The following is a 16,811-nucleotide window of genomic DNA, read 5'->3' as shown; positions in this document are numbered from 1 at the left end:
GACGATCTCCTCTCAGCTCTCCCACCATGAAGATATCATTCTAGCTAGGTCACATATCGGACACTGTCTTTTTGACCATCACCATTTGTTAACAGGTGTTCCCCCACAACTTTGTGCCCATTGCACTTGAGCTTTCACGGTCCGCCATTCCTAACGGAATGTCCTTTTTTACCCCCATTACATTCTCATTTGTGTTTGCCGTCTTAATTATCGGCCTTTTTAGCAAACGGACTGTCTACTGTGCTTTTATCCATTGTAGCAATATGGTGAAGGACATTTAATTTTTAGTTCAGGACCTCCGTTTCTCAGTGGCGTATTTTATACACACTTTCCACATCCCGGATTTTAGCTTTCTTCTCTTCCATCATTTGGGATTAACACGTAGTTGTTTTTAACTCCTCTCTTTGTATTCATGTTCTACAGTTCTGACATGGGCACTTATGACTCTAGTTGTTTTTGTGCCCTAAAACAAAACAAAACCAGTTGTATTGCATCAAGTTGGACAGATTTTCAAAAATCAGACGTTGGATTATGAAGCATATCCAGTAGCAGTGGACTCGGATCACAGTTTATTAATGATAATAGTAAACTGAAATAAATAGTAGACTGAAGTATAGGAGACTCATCCGGAAGACTCAGTGACCAAAGAAGTTGAATACTGAAGTTCTGAGGAATGTTAAGATGTGTTTGATGTTTTCTGAGTCTATAAATACTGCACTATAGGTTCAGTGTTTGAAGCAAGGGCATCAACATTGAGTGCTGTCAGAATTCCACTGTTACGCACAGAGGAGAAAGTAATAAGTAGAAGAGTGCAAGAAGGCCTGTATGAGTAGGAGAATGTGTCTGATTATGTGATTAAGGAAGAAATGTTAGGTGATATGAAAGACATGAGGATCCAGTTTTGCAGTCAGTTAATAGCACTTTGCAGGACTTGGGATCAAATGAGGCAGAGCAGATGCATAACATTCCTTTAGAATTTCTGAAATCATAGGGCGAAGTGGCAGTCAAGTGAATATTTGAGAGAGAGAGAGAGAGAGAGAGAGAGAGAGAGAGAGAGAGTGTGTGTGTGAGTGTGTGTGTGTGTGTGTGTGTGTGTGTAGAATAGAATGTATTAATCTGGAGATGAGATGCACCATCAGGCTTTCAGAAGAATGTCATCTGCCTAATCTCAAAGATAGTGAGACCAGATAACTGCGAGAACTAATATATGATCAACTTAACAGCTCACACACCCAAGTTGCTGACATGAATAATTCACTGAAGAATAGAAAAAAAATTGAGGATATGTTAGATGATCAGTTTGGTCTTCAGAAAGGTGAGGGCACAAGAGATGCAGTTCTGACATTGTGATTGGTAACAGAAGCATGACTTAGGAAAAATCAAGACCCATTCATAGGCTATGATGACTTCAAAAAAATATCCATCAGTATAAAATGGGATGAGATACCAGAAATTCTGAGAAAATAGGAGTAAGCTATAAGTGAAGAGCAATAATTCACAATATGCACAATAATCAAGAGGGAACAGTAGAAATGTAAGACCAAGAACCAACTACTTGGATTAAAAAGGATGTATGACAGGCTTGTAGTCTTTTGGTCTACACATTAAAGAAGTAGTGATGGAAATGAAAGAAATATTCAAGAGTGGGATTAAAATTCAGGAACGAAGGATATCTGTGATAAGATTCATTGATGACATTCCTATCATCAGTGAAAATGTAGAATAATTACAGGACTTGTGAATAGAATGAAGTCTTGAGCTAAGCACATAGATTGAGAGTAAACTACAGAAAGACTAAAGGAATGGGGAGTAGCAGCAATGAGATGACCAATAAACTAAATATTGAAATTTGGGACCACGAAGTAGATGAAGTTAAGGAATTCTGCTACCTTGGAAGCAAAATAACATACCATGGATGAAGCAAAGAGGACATAAAAGGCAGATTAGCACAAGCAAAGATGGCATTCCTGGCTGAAAGAAATCTACTAATATCAAACATTGGACTTAATTTGAGGAAGAAATTTCTAAGAAAGTACAGCATTGTATGCTAATGAATGATGGACTGTGAGAAATATGGAAAAAATGAGAATTGAAGCATTTGAGATGTGGTGCTATAATAGGATGTTAAAAATTCTGTTGATTGATAAGTTAAAAGGCAGAGGCTGGGGCGGGGAGGGAGAGGGATAGTATGGTGAGAGTGGCAGACAGTGAAGTGTTGCAGTTTAGATGGAGGGCAGGAGAGAAGGTGCGGAGGGGGGAGGGGGTAAGTAGTGGAAAGGAGAGAAATTAAGAGACTCGGTGTGGCGGTGAAATGACAGCTGTGTAGTGCTGGAATGGGAACAGCGAGGGGGCTGGATGGGTGAGGACAGTGACTAAAGAAGGTTGAGGCCAGGAAGATTACGGGAACATAGGATGTATTGCAGGGAAAGCTCCCACCTGTGCAATTCAGAAAAGCTGGTGTTGGTGGGAAGGATCCAAATGGCACAGGCTGTGAAGCAGTCATTGAGATGAGGGATATCATGTTTGGCAGTGTGTTCAGCCACAGGGTGGTCCACTTGTTTTTTGGCCACAGTTCGTCGGTGGCCATTCATGCAGACAGACAGCTTGTTGGTTGTGACAGCTTGTTGGTTGTCATGCCTACATAGTGGTTGCAGCTTAGGTTGTAAATCACATGACTGGTTTCACAGGTAGCCCTGCCTTTGATGGGATAGGTGATGTTAATGACTGGACTCTAGAGTAGGTGGCGGTAGGAGGATGTATGGGGCAGGTCTTGTATCTAGGTCTATTACAGGGGTATGAGCCATGAGGTAAGGGATTGGGAGCAGTGGTTGTGTAAGGATGGATGAGTATATTGTGTAGGTTCGGTGGATGGCAGATTACCACGGTAGGAGGGGTGGGAAGGATAGTGTGCAGGACATTTATCATTTCAGGACACGACAAGAGGTAATTGAAACCCTGGCAGAGAATGTAATTCCGTTGCTCCTGTCGTGGGTGGTAATAAGTTATGAGGGGAATGCTCCTCTGTTGCCGGACTGTGGGAATTTGGGAGGTGGTGAGAGACTGGAAAGATAAGGCACGGGAGATTTGTTTTTGTACAAGGATGGGAGGATAATTACGGTCAGTGAAGGCTTCGGTGAGACCCTCGGTATATTTTGAGAGGGATTGCTCGTCACTGCAGATGTGACGACCACGGTGGCTAGGCTATATGGAAGGGACTTCTTGGTATGGAATGGGTGGCAGCTGTCGAAGTGGAGGTATTCCTGTTGGTCAGTAGGTTTGATATGGATGGAGGTACTGATGTAGTCATCTCTGAGGTGAAGGTCAACATCTAGGAAGGTGGCTCGAGGATATAGTTGGTCATGGAGACTAGGAAGGAGGTTGTTCGTTTGGAATCCATAGGGTGTCTGGAAAGGTAGTGTTCGATAGCAGTAAGGCCATGGGAATTAGGAATGTTAGTGTACAGGGAAATGGCATCAATAGTGACGAGCAGGGCAACGTGTGGTGAAGGGACAGGAACTGTGGAGAGTCGGTCGAGGAAATGGTAGGTATCTTTTATGTAGGAGCATAGGTTCCAGGTAATAGGTTGAAGGTGTTGGTCTAAGAGAGTAGAGATTCTCACAGTGGGGGCACTGTAAACATCCACAATGGGGCATCGTGGGTGGTTGGGTTTATGTACTTTAGGAAGCATGTAGAAGGTGGGAGTGCAGGGAGTGGTAGGGGTAAGTAGAGAGATGGACTCTGGGGAGAGGTTCTGGGATGGGCCTAAGGATTTGAGTAGTGACTGGAGATCCTGCTGGATTACTGGGATGGGATCACTGTGGCATGGTTTGTAGGTGGAAGTATCTGAAAGCTGATGGAGTCCTTCTGCCACGTAAGCCTTGCGGTTCAAATCAATGGTGGTGGAGCCTTTGTCAACAGGTAGGATTATAAGGTTGGGATCAGTTTTTAGATGGTGGACTGCAGTTCTTTCTGCTAGTGTAAAGTTAGTTTGCATGCTGAGGGATTTGGGGAGTGATGGTGAGGCAAGGTTCGAGGTTAAGAAATTCTGGAAAGTTAACGGGGTGGTTTGGAGGCAGTGGGGGGTGGATCACAGTTGGATGGAGGAGTGAACTGAGTTAGGCAAGGTTCAATATTGGTCTTTGGTTGAGTCTGATTGGTTGGGTTGGTGGCGAAACACTGTTTTCACTGTAGGGAGGGAGAGGAGGAGAGAAGGTCTTTAACAAGTCCTGCATGATTGAATTTGGGAGTGGGGCAAAAGATGAGGCCACTGGAAAGGACTGATATTTCTGTGGCATTAAGGCTTCTGGAGGAAAGGTTCATACATGTGTTGCAAGTCTGTTTAAGTTCTGTGTTGTGGTGGGAGGGAGGTTAGGAGGGTGGGGTAAGTGTAGTAGGTCTGAGAGACAGGGTTTGTCAGCTATGAGGGGGCGTGGGGGAGGTTTGGAGGTTGTTGTAGAAGTGGTGGACAGTGGTACTCTGAGGCAGGGGTAGGAAGTGACTAGGATGGAGAGCTTTTTGAGGTGGCGTTGTGCATGTTGCGCAAGTTCCTGCAGGGCAAGAGTTTCAATGTGTCTTATGGGTTCCAGGAATTTGAGATTACATAGCAGGAGAATTTTGTGCATGGAGAGAAGGTACTGCAAAGAGGATTGGGCTTAGTTGATATGGTTTTGCAGGAATATATTGGTGAGGGCTAAGGATTGGAGGAATCTGAACAGGTGGAGGTCATTATGGAAGGAGGGGTGGCAACCAGAGATCGGTAATTTGATGGTAAGGCCATTAGGGGGGAATTCATGAGCCAAGCAACAACGCAGGAACAGTATGTGGGACTGGGATCTGGCTAAGGATTAGGAAACTTTACTGTATTGATGCAGATGGAAGGAGCAAGCATCCATGGTGGTGCAAAAATTACGTAAGAAAGTTGAATTAAGTCCGAAAAATTACGCAAAAATACACCCAAATACGTGTGGAATGGACGAAATGGATACACGAGGGGAAGAAAAACGAGATGAAATCTGAGGAAGACGACGATAGTGGAAGACAAAACTCACTAAAATTGGTGAGACGTCACAAGGATTAAAGTGGAGAATAACTAATCAATAATAAATATAAGTCTATTACTGTGAGTAGCAGGTTTGAGGGTGGATAAGTGTAAGGGGGACGGCAGATGTGACTGGATGAGGTGGATTTAGTGGGTACGAACAGGGATAGACCGGGGAAAGTGTGAGGGGTGGGGAGAGGTTTGTAGTTAGAGATGTAAGATTGTGTTACACTGGAAAAGTGCGAGAGATAACAATCAAAAATATGGGAATTGACACTGGGAGCGTGCTCAGTTTGAAGGTATAGGCTTCATTATATTGGTGGGAGTAATGTGGGACCTAAGATGCTGCACCAACAATCAGCGTAGTCTTGAGGCTGTCTGTTGCGCACGGCCGATACGGTTGATACAGTGTGGTTCATAAGTAGAACGTGCAGAGCGGTTCGTAAGGCAACAAGAGAAACATAGAAAAGAAAAGGAAAGAAAGAAGGATGGACATTGAGTATAGCGGATGCAAAAGAATGTAGTTACAAAGGAAACAGCACAGGGTTAGGATCGAAGAAAAGCCGCCAGGCAAAAACCAAACAATGGAAAATCCAGGATGGAATGTAACACAATACCAAAGAAGGAAAGTTGCTACTCACCATATAGCGAAGTTGCTGAGTCACGATGGGCACATCAAAAAGATTGACACAATTATAGCTTTCGGCCATTAAGGCCTTTGTCAGCAGTAGGCACACTTACACACAAGCGCTCACACACACTCACGCAAACACAATTTTTTATATATATATATATATATATATATATATATATATATATATATATATATATATATATATGATGATGATGTGACTTACCAAACGAAAGCGCTGGCACGTCGATAGACACACAAACATACACACAAAATTCTAGCTTTTGCAACCCATGGTTGCTTCGTCAGGAAAGAGGGAAAGACGAAAGGATGTGGGTTTTAAGGGAGAGGGTAAGGAGTCATTCCAATCCCGGGAGCGGAAAGACTTACCTTAGGGGGAAAAAAGGACGGGTATACACTCGCGCGCACACACACACACACACACACACACACACACACACACACACACACACACATACCCTATATGTTTGTGTTTGTCTGTGTGTCTTTCGACCTGCCAGCGCTTTCATTTGGTAAATCACATCATCTTTGTTTTTTGATAAATTTTTCCCACGTGGAATGTTTCCCTCGATTTTTTTATTTTATATATATATATATATATATATATATATATATATATATATATATATATTGGTTATAATAAAGGGAAACATTCCACGTAGGAAAAATATATCTAAAAACAAAGATGATGTGACTTACCAAATGAAAGTGCTGGCAGGTCAACAGACACACAAACATACACACAAAATTCAAGCTTTCGCAACAAACTGTTGCCTCATCAGGAAAGAGGGAAGGAGAGGGAAAGACGAAAGGATGTGGGTTTTAAGGGAGAGGGTAAGGAGTCATTCCAATCCCGGGAGCAGAAAGACTTACCTTAGGGGGGGAAAAAAGGACGGGTATACACTCGCGCACGCACACACACATCCATCCACACATATACAGACACAAGCTGACGTCTGCTTGTGTCTGTATATGTGTGGTTATGAACTTAGCTCATAGAAATACTGATCCTATGTTGCAGTATTTTGTTTCGTCCATATTACAGCAAGGCTAATTTTTATATATATATATATGAATATAATAGAGGGAAACATTCCACGTGGGAAAAAGATATCTAAAAAGAAAGATGATGAAACTTACCAAACAAAAGCGCTGGCAGGTCGATAGACACACAAACACAAACATACACACGAAATTCTAGCTTTCGCAACCAATGGTTGCCTCGTCAGGAAAGAGGGAAGGAGAAGGAAAGACAAAAGGATATGGGTTTTAAGGGAGAGGGTAAGGAGTCATTCCAATCCCGGGAGCGGAAAGACTTACCTTAGGGGGAAAAAAGGACAGGTATACACTCGCGCACACACACACACACATCCATCCACACATACACAGACACAAGCAGCCTCTCCCTTAAAACCCATATCCTTTTGTCTTTCCTTCTCCTTCCCTCTTTCCTGACGAGGCAACCATTGGTTGCGAAAGCTAGAATTTTGTGTGTATGTTTGTGTTTGTGTGTCTATCGACCTGCCAGCGCTTTTGTTTGGTAAGTTTCATCATCTTTCTTTTTAGATATATATATATAAAGATGATGTGACTTACCATACGAAAGCGCTGGCAGGTCGATAGAAAAACAAACACACAAAATTCTAGCTTTCGCAACCAATGGTTGCTTCGTCAGGAAAGAGGGAAGGAGAGGGAAAGACGAAAGGATGTGGGTTGTAAGGGAGAGGGTAAGGAGTCATTCCAATCCCAGGAGCGGAAAGACTTACCCTAAGGAGAAAAAAGGATGGGTATACACTCGCAAACACACACATATCAATCCACACATATACAGACACAAGCAGACATATTCAATATGAATTAGGGAAGAATGGCAAAAACCCACCAGCTTTTGCATTCACAACTGTGACTGTGGGGTACAGCTTGTGTTAACATATTTTGTTTCAAGCAAATGTTTAGTGTTTACCAGATAATATCACATTTATGAACCTTGTGAATCTGCTGCTGATCTTTGTTGCAAAAGATTGATTGTTCAGTGTCATGTTCATAAGTAGTTTTTAAATTCATTAACCTTTGAACACTAGTTCAGAACGAACAGGTCTAGACTGAAAAATTAAAATGCAGAGTGAACTTAGCTCATAGAAATACTGATCCTATGTTGCAGTATTTTGTTTCGTCCATATTACAGCAAGGCTAATTTAATGTAAATTATTTTTTTGTTCAAACAGTGGAAACTACAGGATGAAATAAAAATAATATGGAAAATATGAATGTACTGAGTAACTGACAGGGACACAAAAGAAGAAAGAAAATTTGCTAGCTTTCAGACTGTACCTTTTCTTGAGCATGCATGTGCACGAGCGCGTACACACACACACACACACACACACACACACACACACACACACACACACTCACACACACACCTCCCCTACATAGTGTCAGCCTGATGCACAATGCCGGGATTGTGCTGCGGTAGGTGGACTGTACTGGGGTGAGGACGGGTGAGGGTTCTGTCAAGATGAGAATAGTGGAAGGGGGGGGGGGGGGGGGGCAGGAGGCATGAAGAGAGATTGGCAGCGAGTATCTGGCATCTCAAAGGGAGACAGCCACTTTGTTGACAAGGAATGCTTGAGGAAGGGTGACAAGTGTATGGGCTAGGCATATGGGTAAGTGTTGGAGGTGGGGAAGTGGTGCGTTATGACATGGCTGCTTTCATAGTTTGTGATGTTGGCTAAAGCCTGTGACAAGACTGAAGTGAGAAGTACTGGGTGGGTAGATTGGGTAGGTCTTGCACCTGGGTCTTCCACAGAGACGTAATCCCTGAAACAGGATTAAGGCAATCATTCCAAAACACACCTGGTTGAATATACCGTTCTGGTAAAAGACTTATCTTGCATGAAGAAGTCCATAACTGCCTGCTGCACATCAAAACCAGACAGGAATCGTTGATCCTTCAATTTCTTTTTTAAGGGGCCAGTGGCATGATAATTGCGTGGAGAAAGATCAGGACAGTGGGCGGGTGCTTGAGTGGGCCCGCTTGTGTTGGCATAACTTCTGCATTATGACATTTGTGGTATGGGGATGCACGTTATTGTGAAGCAACAGCACTGCTTGGTGCACCTTCCACAACAGTGGTTTTAGACAGACATGTGTCCCCATACACATTGTTTATTCTTTCGATGGATATCAATCTGTGTTTGTCCTTCAGCAACCAAGAAAAGAATAACAGCACTTTCGTCCTGTGTGGCTGCATTTGGTAATAATGTCACCATAGTTCATGTTTCTGCATTTGCCACACTCGTCAGAAATGAATGCCACATTAATCCCTTGCCTACATGTTAGTACTTATATATCTGCATTGGAGTCGAACTACATTGCATGTACGCTCTACAGCATCGATCTCAAACAGGAACACGTTGATCATTACTAAATGCCTTTGCGGAAAACTATGCAGAACTCACAGTTTGGTAGCCCACTCATGATGGAAATATGTTAGAAATAGTGGCAGCAAATACATGGGGCATCGTTGAGGATGTCCAGTTGATACTGGTTGCAATTGAACTTAAGGCACTTGTAGCAGCTATGTTTACAAAAGTACAAAGAACAGCTAAAACAAGTAGAAAGATTTACATGTTGAGTAACATTGATAAAAATGCGGATGTGTCATGTCTCAAAAAGGAACTTAAAACATTTACATCTTAGGCTTTAGCATGTCACCATGCATTGGATAGGTATTTACCAAGTAGAACAGGTTATTATGGTAGAGGATCCTCCATGGCATACAGTCATTGTAAAGCAGCTTCTACAGAAACAGCCATTATTACTCTTGTACCACATGTGAAAACAAAGCTTAGAGCTGTAGATAGATGGATAGATAGATACTGAATAAAATGTGTTTCATTGTTAAGAGGACAAGGCACGAGTTATCAATTACTACCATAGCTGAATCTTACCAAAAGATAATGCAAAAAACCCAAAGACATTTTGTTCGTACGTAAAGGCTGTCATGGGGACCAAAGTTAGTGTACAGAGTCCCTTGAATGTCACGTGACTTGAAATTGAGGGTTGCAGATCAAAAGAAGAAATCCTGGACAAATCCTGAACTCCTTTTTCAGATGTTCCTTTTCTAAGAAAGATACAGATGTACTGCTTCTGTTTACTTCTGGTGCATCACTACAAACGTGAATGAAATAGCTATCAGTGTAAGTGGCATTGAGAAATGGCTAAAATCACTCTAAGACTGATTGGAATATGTACCAGATTCTATACATAATTTACAGCTTAGTTAACTCCCATTTTAGCCATAATATACTGCAGATAATTTGAACAAAAACTGTGTTCAGAAAGCACAGGTGGCACCCGTCTGCAAGAAGGGTAGCAGAATGATCCACAAAATTACTATCCAGTATATGTTTGACATCCATCTATTGATGAATCTTAGAACATATTTTTAGCTAAAAAGTAGTGAGGTATCACAAACAGAATGACCTCCTCCGTGCCATCCAGGTTCCAGAAACAATTATCACGTGAAATCCTTCACTTTTCTGACATACCATTCAGAAAACTATGGATCTTGGCTGTCTGGAGCAAGCAGTATTTCTTAGCTTCCAGAAATCATTTGTGTCATTATCACACCTATGATTATTAACGAAAGTACATTTAATAGGGGTATCAAACAAAACTTGTGAATGGGTTGAGGATTTCTTGGAAGAGAGGATGCAGCATATTGTGTTGTTCGGAGAGTCATCGACAGACTTAGAAATACCTTCAGGTGTGGCCCAGGGAACTGCGTTGGGATCTTTGTTGTACATGTTGCATGTTAATGACCTAGCAGACAATATTAATACCGACATCAGACTTCTTGCGGAATATATATAATGAAAAACTGGCTGGAGAAAACTGCAGAAGCATTCTGTCAGATATGGATAAGATTTTAAAGTGATGCAGAGATTGATAATGTGGTTTAAGTGTACAGAAATGTAAAATTACCCAGTACACAAAACGAAAAAAATGTAATATCATGTAACTACAGTATCGATGATTGACAGTTGCAATCAGTTAACTCACACAAAACACCTGGGTATAACTATTTGTGCGGATATGAAATGGAATGTTCACATATGCTGAGATGTAAGAAGTCTGTTGCAGGCTTTGATTCATTGACAGAATATTGGGAAATGCAGTCATTCTACAAAGGGACTGCTTATAAACCACGTGTGCATATTATCTTAAAATGTTGCTAAAGTGTATGGGGCCATACCAAATAGGACTATGAGGGGACATTGAATGTAGACAAAGAAGGGTGTACAAATAATAACGGGTTTGTTGGACTCATGGGAGAACCTCACTGAAATGTTGAAAAACCTTAATTGGTGGATCTTGAAGATAAATGCAAATTATCCTGCGAAAACCTACTTACATGACTTCTAGAACCATTATTAAGCAAAGAATCTTAGAGATATTTTACAGCCTCCTATCTGTTGCTCCTGCAGGAAGCTATCTCATAAATAATGGATTCAGGAATCACCAGGGAAATAAACAAAGGAAAAACAATTATGTTTGCTGCAAGAATCATAGCTTGCCCATCTCAAAATAAAATTTTCGGTCTCAATTTGGATTTCAGAAAGGTCTCGCCACAGAATGTACTTTCTTTCAATTCATGAAACACGTTAATAGAGAATTTAAATGACCAAATATTTCAGTCTGATATTTCGGTATTCTAGTACAGAAGATCAGGCATTATGATATCATAAATCTTGCCAATAACTGGTTTTCAACATGTCTTACTTAAAGAATGAAACAGCATCTTCAGACCGGGAAATGATCAATTCAGGTGTACCACGGGAACCAGTATTGAGTCCACTCTTGTTGTTACGTACAAGTGAAGCAGAAATAATTCTCTTTGCTAACAATAAAAGTACTATAATTGAGCCTAGTAGAGTAACTGCAACACTAGAAAATGTAAATAACATTTTCTTGAAATTTTATTCACTACTGCAAAAGGCCTGATCATACCATTAGAAATAATACACGAGGGTAAACCAAAAAAATGAAACAGAATATTCTCAATCATTGTTGTATTCCTCAATATAAAGAATTGTTTGATTCGGGTCTTCAATAAACATCTCTTTATAACTACTGCAACAAGCTACATTGTCTTCTTCATACTGTATTCAAGCCTGGGTCCCCCTCTACAACGTTTACTACCACATTTACCTCAGTTATTAAATTGAGTGTTTGTTGATGCCTCAGAATGTGTGCTGCCATCTGATCCCTTCTTTTAGTCAGATGTGCCCGAAATGCTTCCCCCAATTCGAATTGGTACATCCACATTAGTTAGCTGGGCTACCTATCTAATCTTCAGCATTCTTCTGTAGCACCACATTTCAAAAGCTACTGTTCTCTTCTTGCCTGACTCCTTAGTTCTCCACATTCCAGTTTCATAAAAGGCTACCCTTCAAACATCTTCAGAAAAGACTTCCTGGCACTTTCTCCCAGATTCTTCCAGTTCTGTTGGATGTGACATTTGGTGAGATCTTAATAAGTGGAGGAACAGGCCCCCAAGCCATTTTTAAATTGAAATACCTTTCCCCATTTATTTGGTTTTCCACTGAACTCACAATCGGCTATAAACATCAGTGTGAGACCGATGACAATTTGCAGTTGGTTGAATTCCACGTGATGAGTACTTACAACAGTGCAGTTCGCACCACCTGAAAAATACAATTCAGTTGGTCGTTGAAATCTTGTGCAAAAATGGAAACGGTAGCTCTACAGTACATCCGGAAGTACATCATTAATCTGTCGTGGAGAGAATACCTAAGCGATCACATCACTTAAATTTATATTGAACGTTACAAATTCATCTTTTTCAGAAATGCATTTCTTGTTGTTTCCTGTTCGCATTTTGTATTCTCTCTAGTTCAGTCATCATAACATATTTTGCTGCCCAAAAAGTAAAACGAATACACTACTTTTAGTGTCTCATTTCATAATTCAAGTCTTTTGGCATCATATGATTTAATTCAGCTACATTCCATTAATCTTGTTTTATGTTTGCTGGTATTTATCTTATAATCTCTTTTCACGACACTATCCATTCCATTCAGTTGCTCCCCAAAGTCCTTTGCCTTCACTTACAAAATTACAGTGCCATCAGCAAACCTAGAAATTTTTTATGTCTTCTTCCTGAATAATAGTTCCAAATTTCTCCTCAATTTCCTTTATTGCTTGCTCAGTGAATGGAGTAAATAACATTGGTGATAGGATACAATACTGTCTAAACCATTATGTACTGCATTCCCTTTCATGTTCTTCAACCAGTATTACTGCAGTCTTGGTATTCTACAAGTTGTAAATAACTGTGTGCTTCCTTTATTTTAATCAAGTTACTTTGTAAATATTTCAAAGATCATAGTCCAGTCACAGAAACATAGGTTAAGAAATCATGCAAGTGGCAGCACATTTACAAATTTTTCACTAAAAAAATATGCATTTATCGCAGAAATGAATCCTGTAAAATTAATAAAATATTCTCAGGTATTATGCCGTGGTTGAAGGAATTTCACTTTAAAACCTGACTTGTGTCCCCATCTGTGGAAGGCTTTTTCAATGGGGATCGTAGCTTTTTGAATGTCAGATTCGCACTCTGGCTCGCTACTGACACTGACTCTGTAGCGAGTGAGGGTGTGAATCAGACATTCAGCAAAGCTATAATCCTCATTGACAATGTCCTTTGCAGATGGGGACGAAACGTTGAGTTTTCAAGTGAAATTCCTTCGACTACAGAAAAATACCCCGGGGTATTTTATTAATTGTAAAAACAACTCCTTCCACCCCCTAGTAATAGTCATAACTAAGTTCCATGGAACATGCAACTGACCAACTAACTAACTGGGCCTCAAGTTTGTCCTATAACCCTCCTCATCCTTATGTTCGATGTAGCGCTTTCTTTGGTGGTGTACTTACTTGTTGATTCTCAGTAGTATTGACAAGTGGAAACCACTTTCATATAAATGCCTTTTATTAAACCAGAGCGGAGATATTAGTGTGTATTGATTTCTTTTCTAGGTGATGTATGCATTACTGATGCCAGCACTGGATCCAATGTCTGAGAAAGCTTTTGAATTCCAATATAACTTCATGAGAAGTGGGGACGCTCCTGTTATCCTTGAAATGTTAACAAAAAATAATTTTCTCGCGAATGCTGATGTAGCTACAAAACGGTGAGTTTGCAAGTTGCTTCATATACAGAATCTGTGTGTATAAGTAGAGTGTAGGTGGGAAGGTTACTTGTAGGAGGGAGGTATACATGAAAACCATCCAAACAAACACTCGTCTTTATTTGAATCAGTGTTACTTGAGGCTGTTTCAATGTTTGGACTACTAATGGAAATCAGCTTTAGACCTAATTATACATTACTTTGAAGACCTCAAATTAAAAAAATTATTTCTCAGTATGAAGTCAGTTCTCACAATCGTACATTATAATAGTGCCATTTTCCACCTATCTGTATTTCTTATGGTCTTATGAAACTTGTTGCTGAAGATGTCCAGCTTTCTCCAACTCTGTGTCATGATCTTTTTATTCTTATGAAATAATGGCTATAAGAGGAATGTTGTGAATATAATGCCATTTTTATCTAAGTATCATATTTAAGGAAAAATGTTCCCATATGTTTCTGGTTGCACTTAACTTTTGTAGTGTGGCACTAACTTCCAAATACTAGATGAGACGTCATGGTTGTTTAGAGACTGGTCTCGTATTTGGGACGACTGAGGTTCAGACCTCCACTCGTATATCAATATTTAGGTTTCAATGATTTCCATAAGTCCCTTCAGGCAACAGCTTGGGTGATTACTAAAATAATAACCACAGACATTTTTCTACCCTGCCTGTGACCTGTCAAACCTTATCATCTTTATTGATCTTGATAACTGTGAATGTCATATACTTTAACATTCCGCAAACTTATTTGTCAGGGCACTCAGTATACCATGAGCCCATTTATGACAGTGTTCACTCTTTAGAAGTGTTAACGTTAAAGTGAACATAAACAGTCTGACAGCAAGAAACCTTTATTTTTGTGGTTAACTGTTTCGGTCACTTACTGACCAAGTTCAGACCTCATATAATGTTAGTAGGTGGTGCCAGTGAACAGAGCAGGTGTTACAAACTGCACATTCGTGGGATGAGGTATGAAGTATGGTCAGTAACTGATCGAAACTGGTAACCTCAAAAATTAAAGTTTCTTTCAGTCGTGACTGTTTATGTTTACTTTAAAGGACTACGACTGATCGAAACTGGTAACCTCAAAAATTAAAGTTTCTTTCAGTCGTGACTGTTTATGTTTACTTTAAAGGACTACGAAAAAACCCCTCCATTCTCCATGAGAAATGTTCTGAAAAATTAGTGTTAACTTTGTACAGTAATGAAAAGAATGTGCTAGGAGGGAGGACTACCATTTCCACAAGAAACAGTGAACAATATAATGAAATGGGAATGTCATAAAGTTAATTCCGTAACTTCGGCCCCATTCATGCAAACTAGAAGCATTTAAGGACCAAAGTCCTTCAGTAGAGGCCATGAATATTGACTTCTGGGTGCCATTTCAGAGAGAACTAGTACAGTTCATTCAAAGGTGTCCAAATAGATTTCAGGCTGTATCTTTCACTCTGCAGAGGAATGTATGTTATTTTGAAATTTTCTGGTGGAATAAAATGGTGTGTGGGGCTGGGACTCAAACTGAGAACCCTGCCATTTTCAGATAGTATCCTGACATCTACATTTACATCTTACCAACTGAGTTATACAGGTGCAACTCATGAGCAAAAATGGAATGATACAAAATATGATTTATCCAAATTTTGGAGCTGTGAACATGACTGTATTCAATAAACAGTAAGTTTGAATAAAAAGCTTTCTATCACAATTTTTTTTTTGTTTTATTAAATTACACAAGGCATTTTGGACTCTGAGGGTCCATCTTTTGGATTCAGTATTTCAGGCACTGTTGGTCCATCTTCAGATCTTCTGGAGGAGGACCGACAACGTCCAGAATGCATCATGTAATTTATTAAAACTTGAAAAAAGTGACTGAAGGAGTATAAACAAAAACTTCTTGTGTACAAAATATGTTACGTTAAATTCCATGAGAGTTTAAAAGCATCAGATAGTGTGGTTCATCATGTGGTACACAGACAATGGTATGAGAAAATTCAGCCACTGTTCAGCAGTAGAAATTCACAAAATAAAGAAGCAATTGAAAATAAATTCCTGTTCCCTTCAACTACTACTGCTGAGAGTTTGACTGTCCTGAGAGACCATTTTATAAAGTGTTAGTATCTCACCCGTTATCATATTAACTCGTGCTGCTGCTGCTGCCGCTGCTATTGCTACTGGTGGTGGTGGTGGTGGTGGTGGTGGTGGTGTGCTTTAGACAAGTACAGACTTTGTAAGAGCCAGGTGAACATTATGTACTGCGGTATGTCATTGCCACTGAATTTTTAAGTTAAGGCTTGGCAGTATTTAAAGTGTTTCAGTTCCATAAACAGCAAATGCGGAAGTCTGTCGCTCACTATTATTTTCCCTCTTTCCTTTTCCTTTTGCTAATGGTGTGTGGGAAGAATGATTGTCGGTAAGTGTACATAAGCTAGACTTTCTCTTATTTTTTCCATCCTGGTGATTTTGTGGGACAAATGTTAAGGTAATTATTCTGTGTCCAACTCCTCTCGGATTACATGAGGGCTGTCAGAGTAGATTACTGCCTGCACAGAGATTGCAGCACTACTCAAGTGAATTTTTCCCCCGTTAGTTGGTACACATGTTAGTATGCTGTGTAAAACTGTAAGTCATTCCAGGCAGCAGTTGGCTGTTGGCATTTGTTTGAAGCGGTTGTGCCACGTGTTGTTGAAAATGGAAAAAAGTTGTGTTGTTTGGTGATTAAATTATTTGTAAAAAGATGATGTAACATAGACTGAAATTCATTTGTGGCTTGTAAATAAGTGTGGCAGTGCTTCACTTATAATTTACACAGTGAAGAAATGGGCAACAAAGTTTGAACATGGCTGTGAAACCATCAAAGATGATCCACGTGAAGGGTGACCAAAAAGTGAAAGCCC

The 16,811-nt window shown here is 40.2% G+C and overlaps 1 protein-coding gene across 1 annotated transcript in view; it reads left to right on the top strand.

Annotated features, from left to right (window-relative positions):
* LOC126458245 (probable ubiquitin carboxyl-terminal hydrolase FAF-X) overlaps positions 1-16,811 on the top strand; it is a 314,613-nt gene that overhangs the window by 148,348 nt on the left and 149,454 nt on the right. Inside the window, exon 20 of the mRNA XM_050095144.1 lies at positions 13,761-13,915. Coding sequence (XP_049951101.1) covers positions 13,761-13,915 — 155 coding nt within the window. The remainder of the gene's footprint in view (positions 1-13,760; positions 13,916-16,811) is intronic.

The sequence above is a fragment of the Schistocerca serialis genome, chromosome 2, assembly GCF_023864345.2.
Source record: "Schistocerca serialis cubense isolate TAMUIC-IGC-003099 chromosome 2, iqSchSeri2.2, whole genome shotgun sequence".
Taxonomy (NCBI): domain Eukaryota; kingdom Metazoa; phylum Arthropoda; class Insecta; order Orthoptera; family Acrididae; genus Schistocerca; species Schistocerca serialis.
The sequence above is the reverse complement of the archived record's forward strand: the minus strand, read 5'-3'. Positions and strand labels throughout refer to the sequence as shown.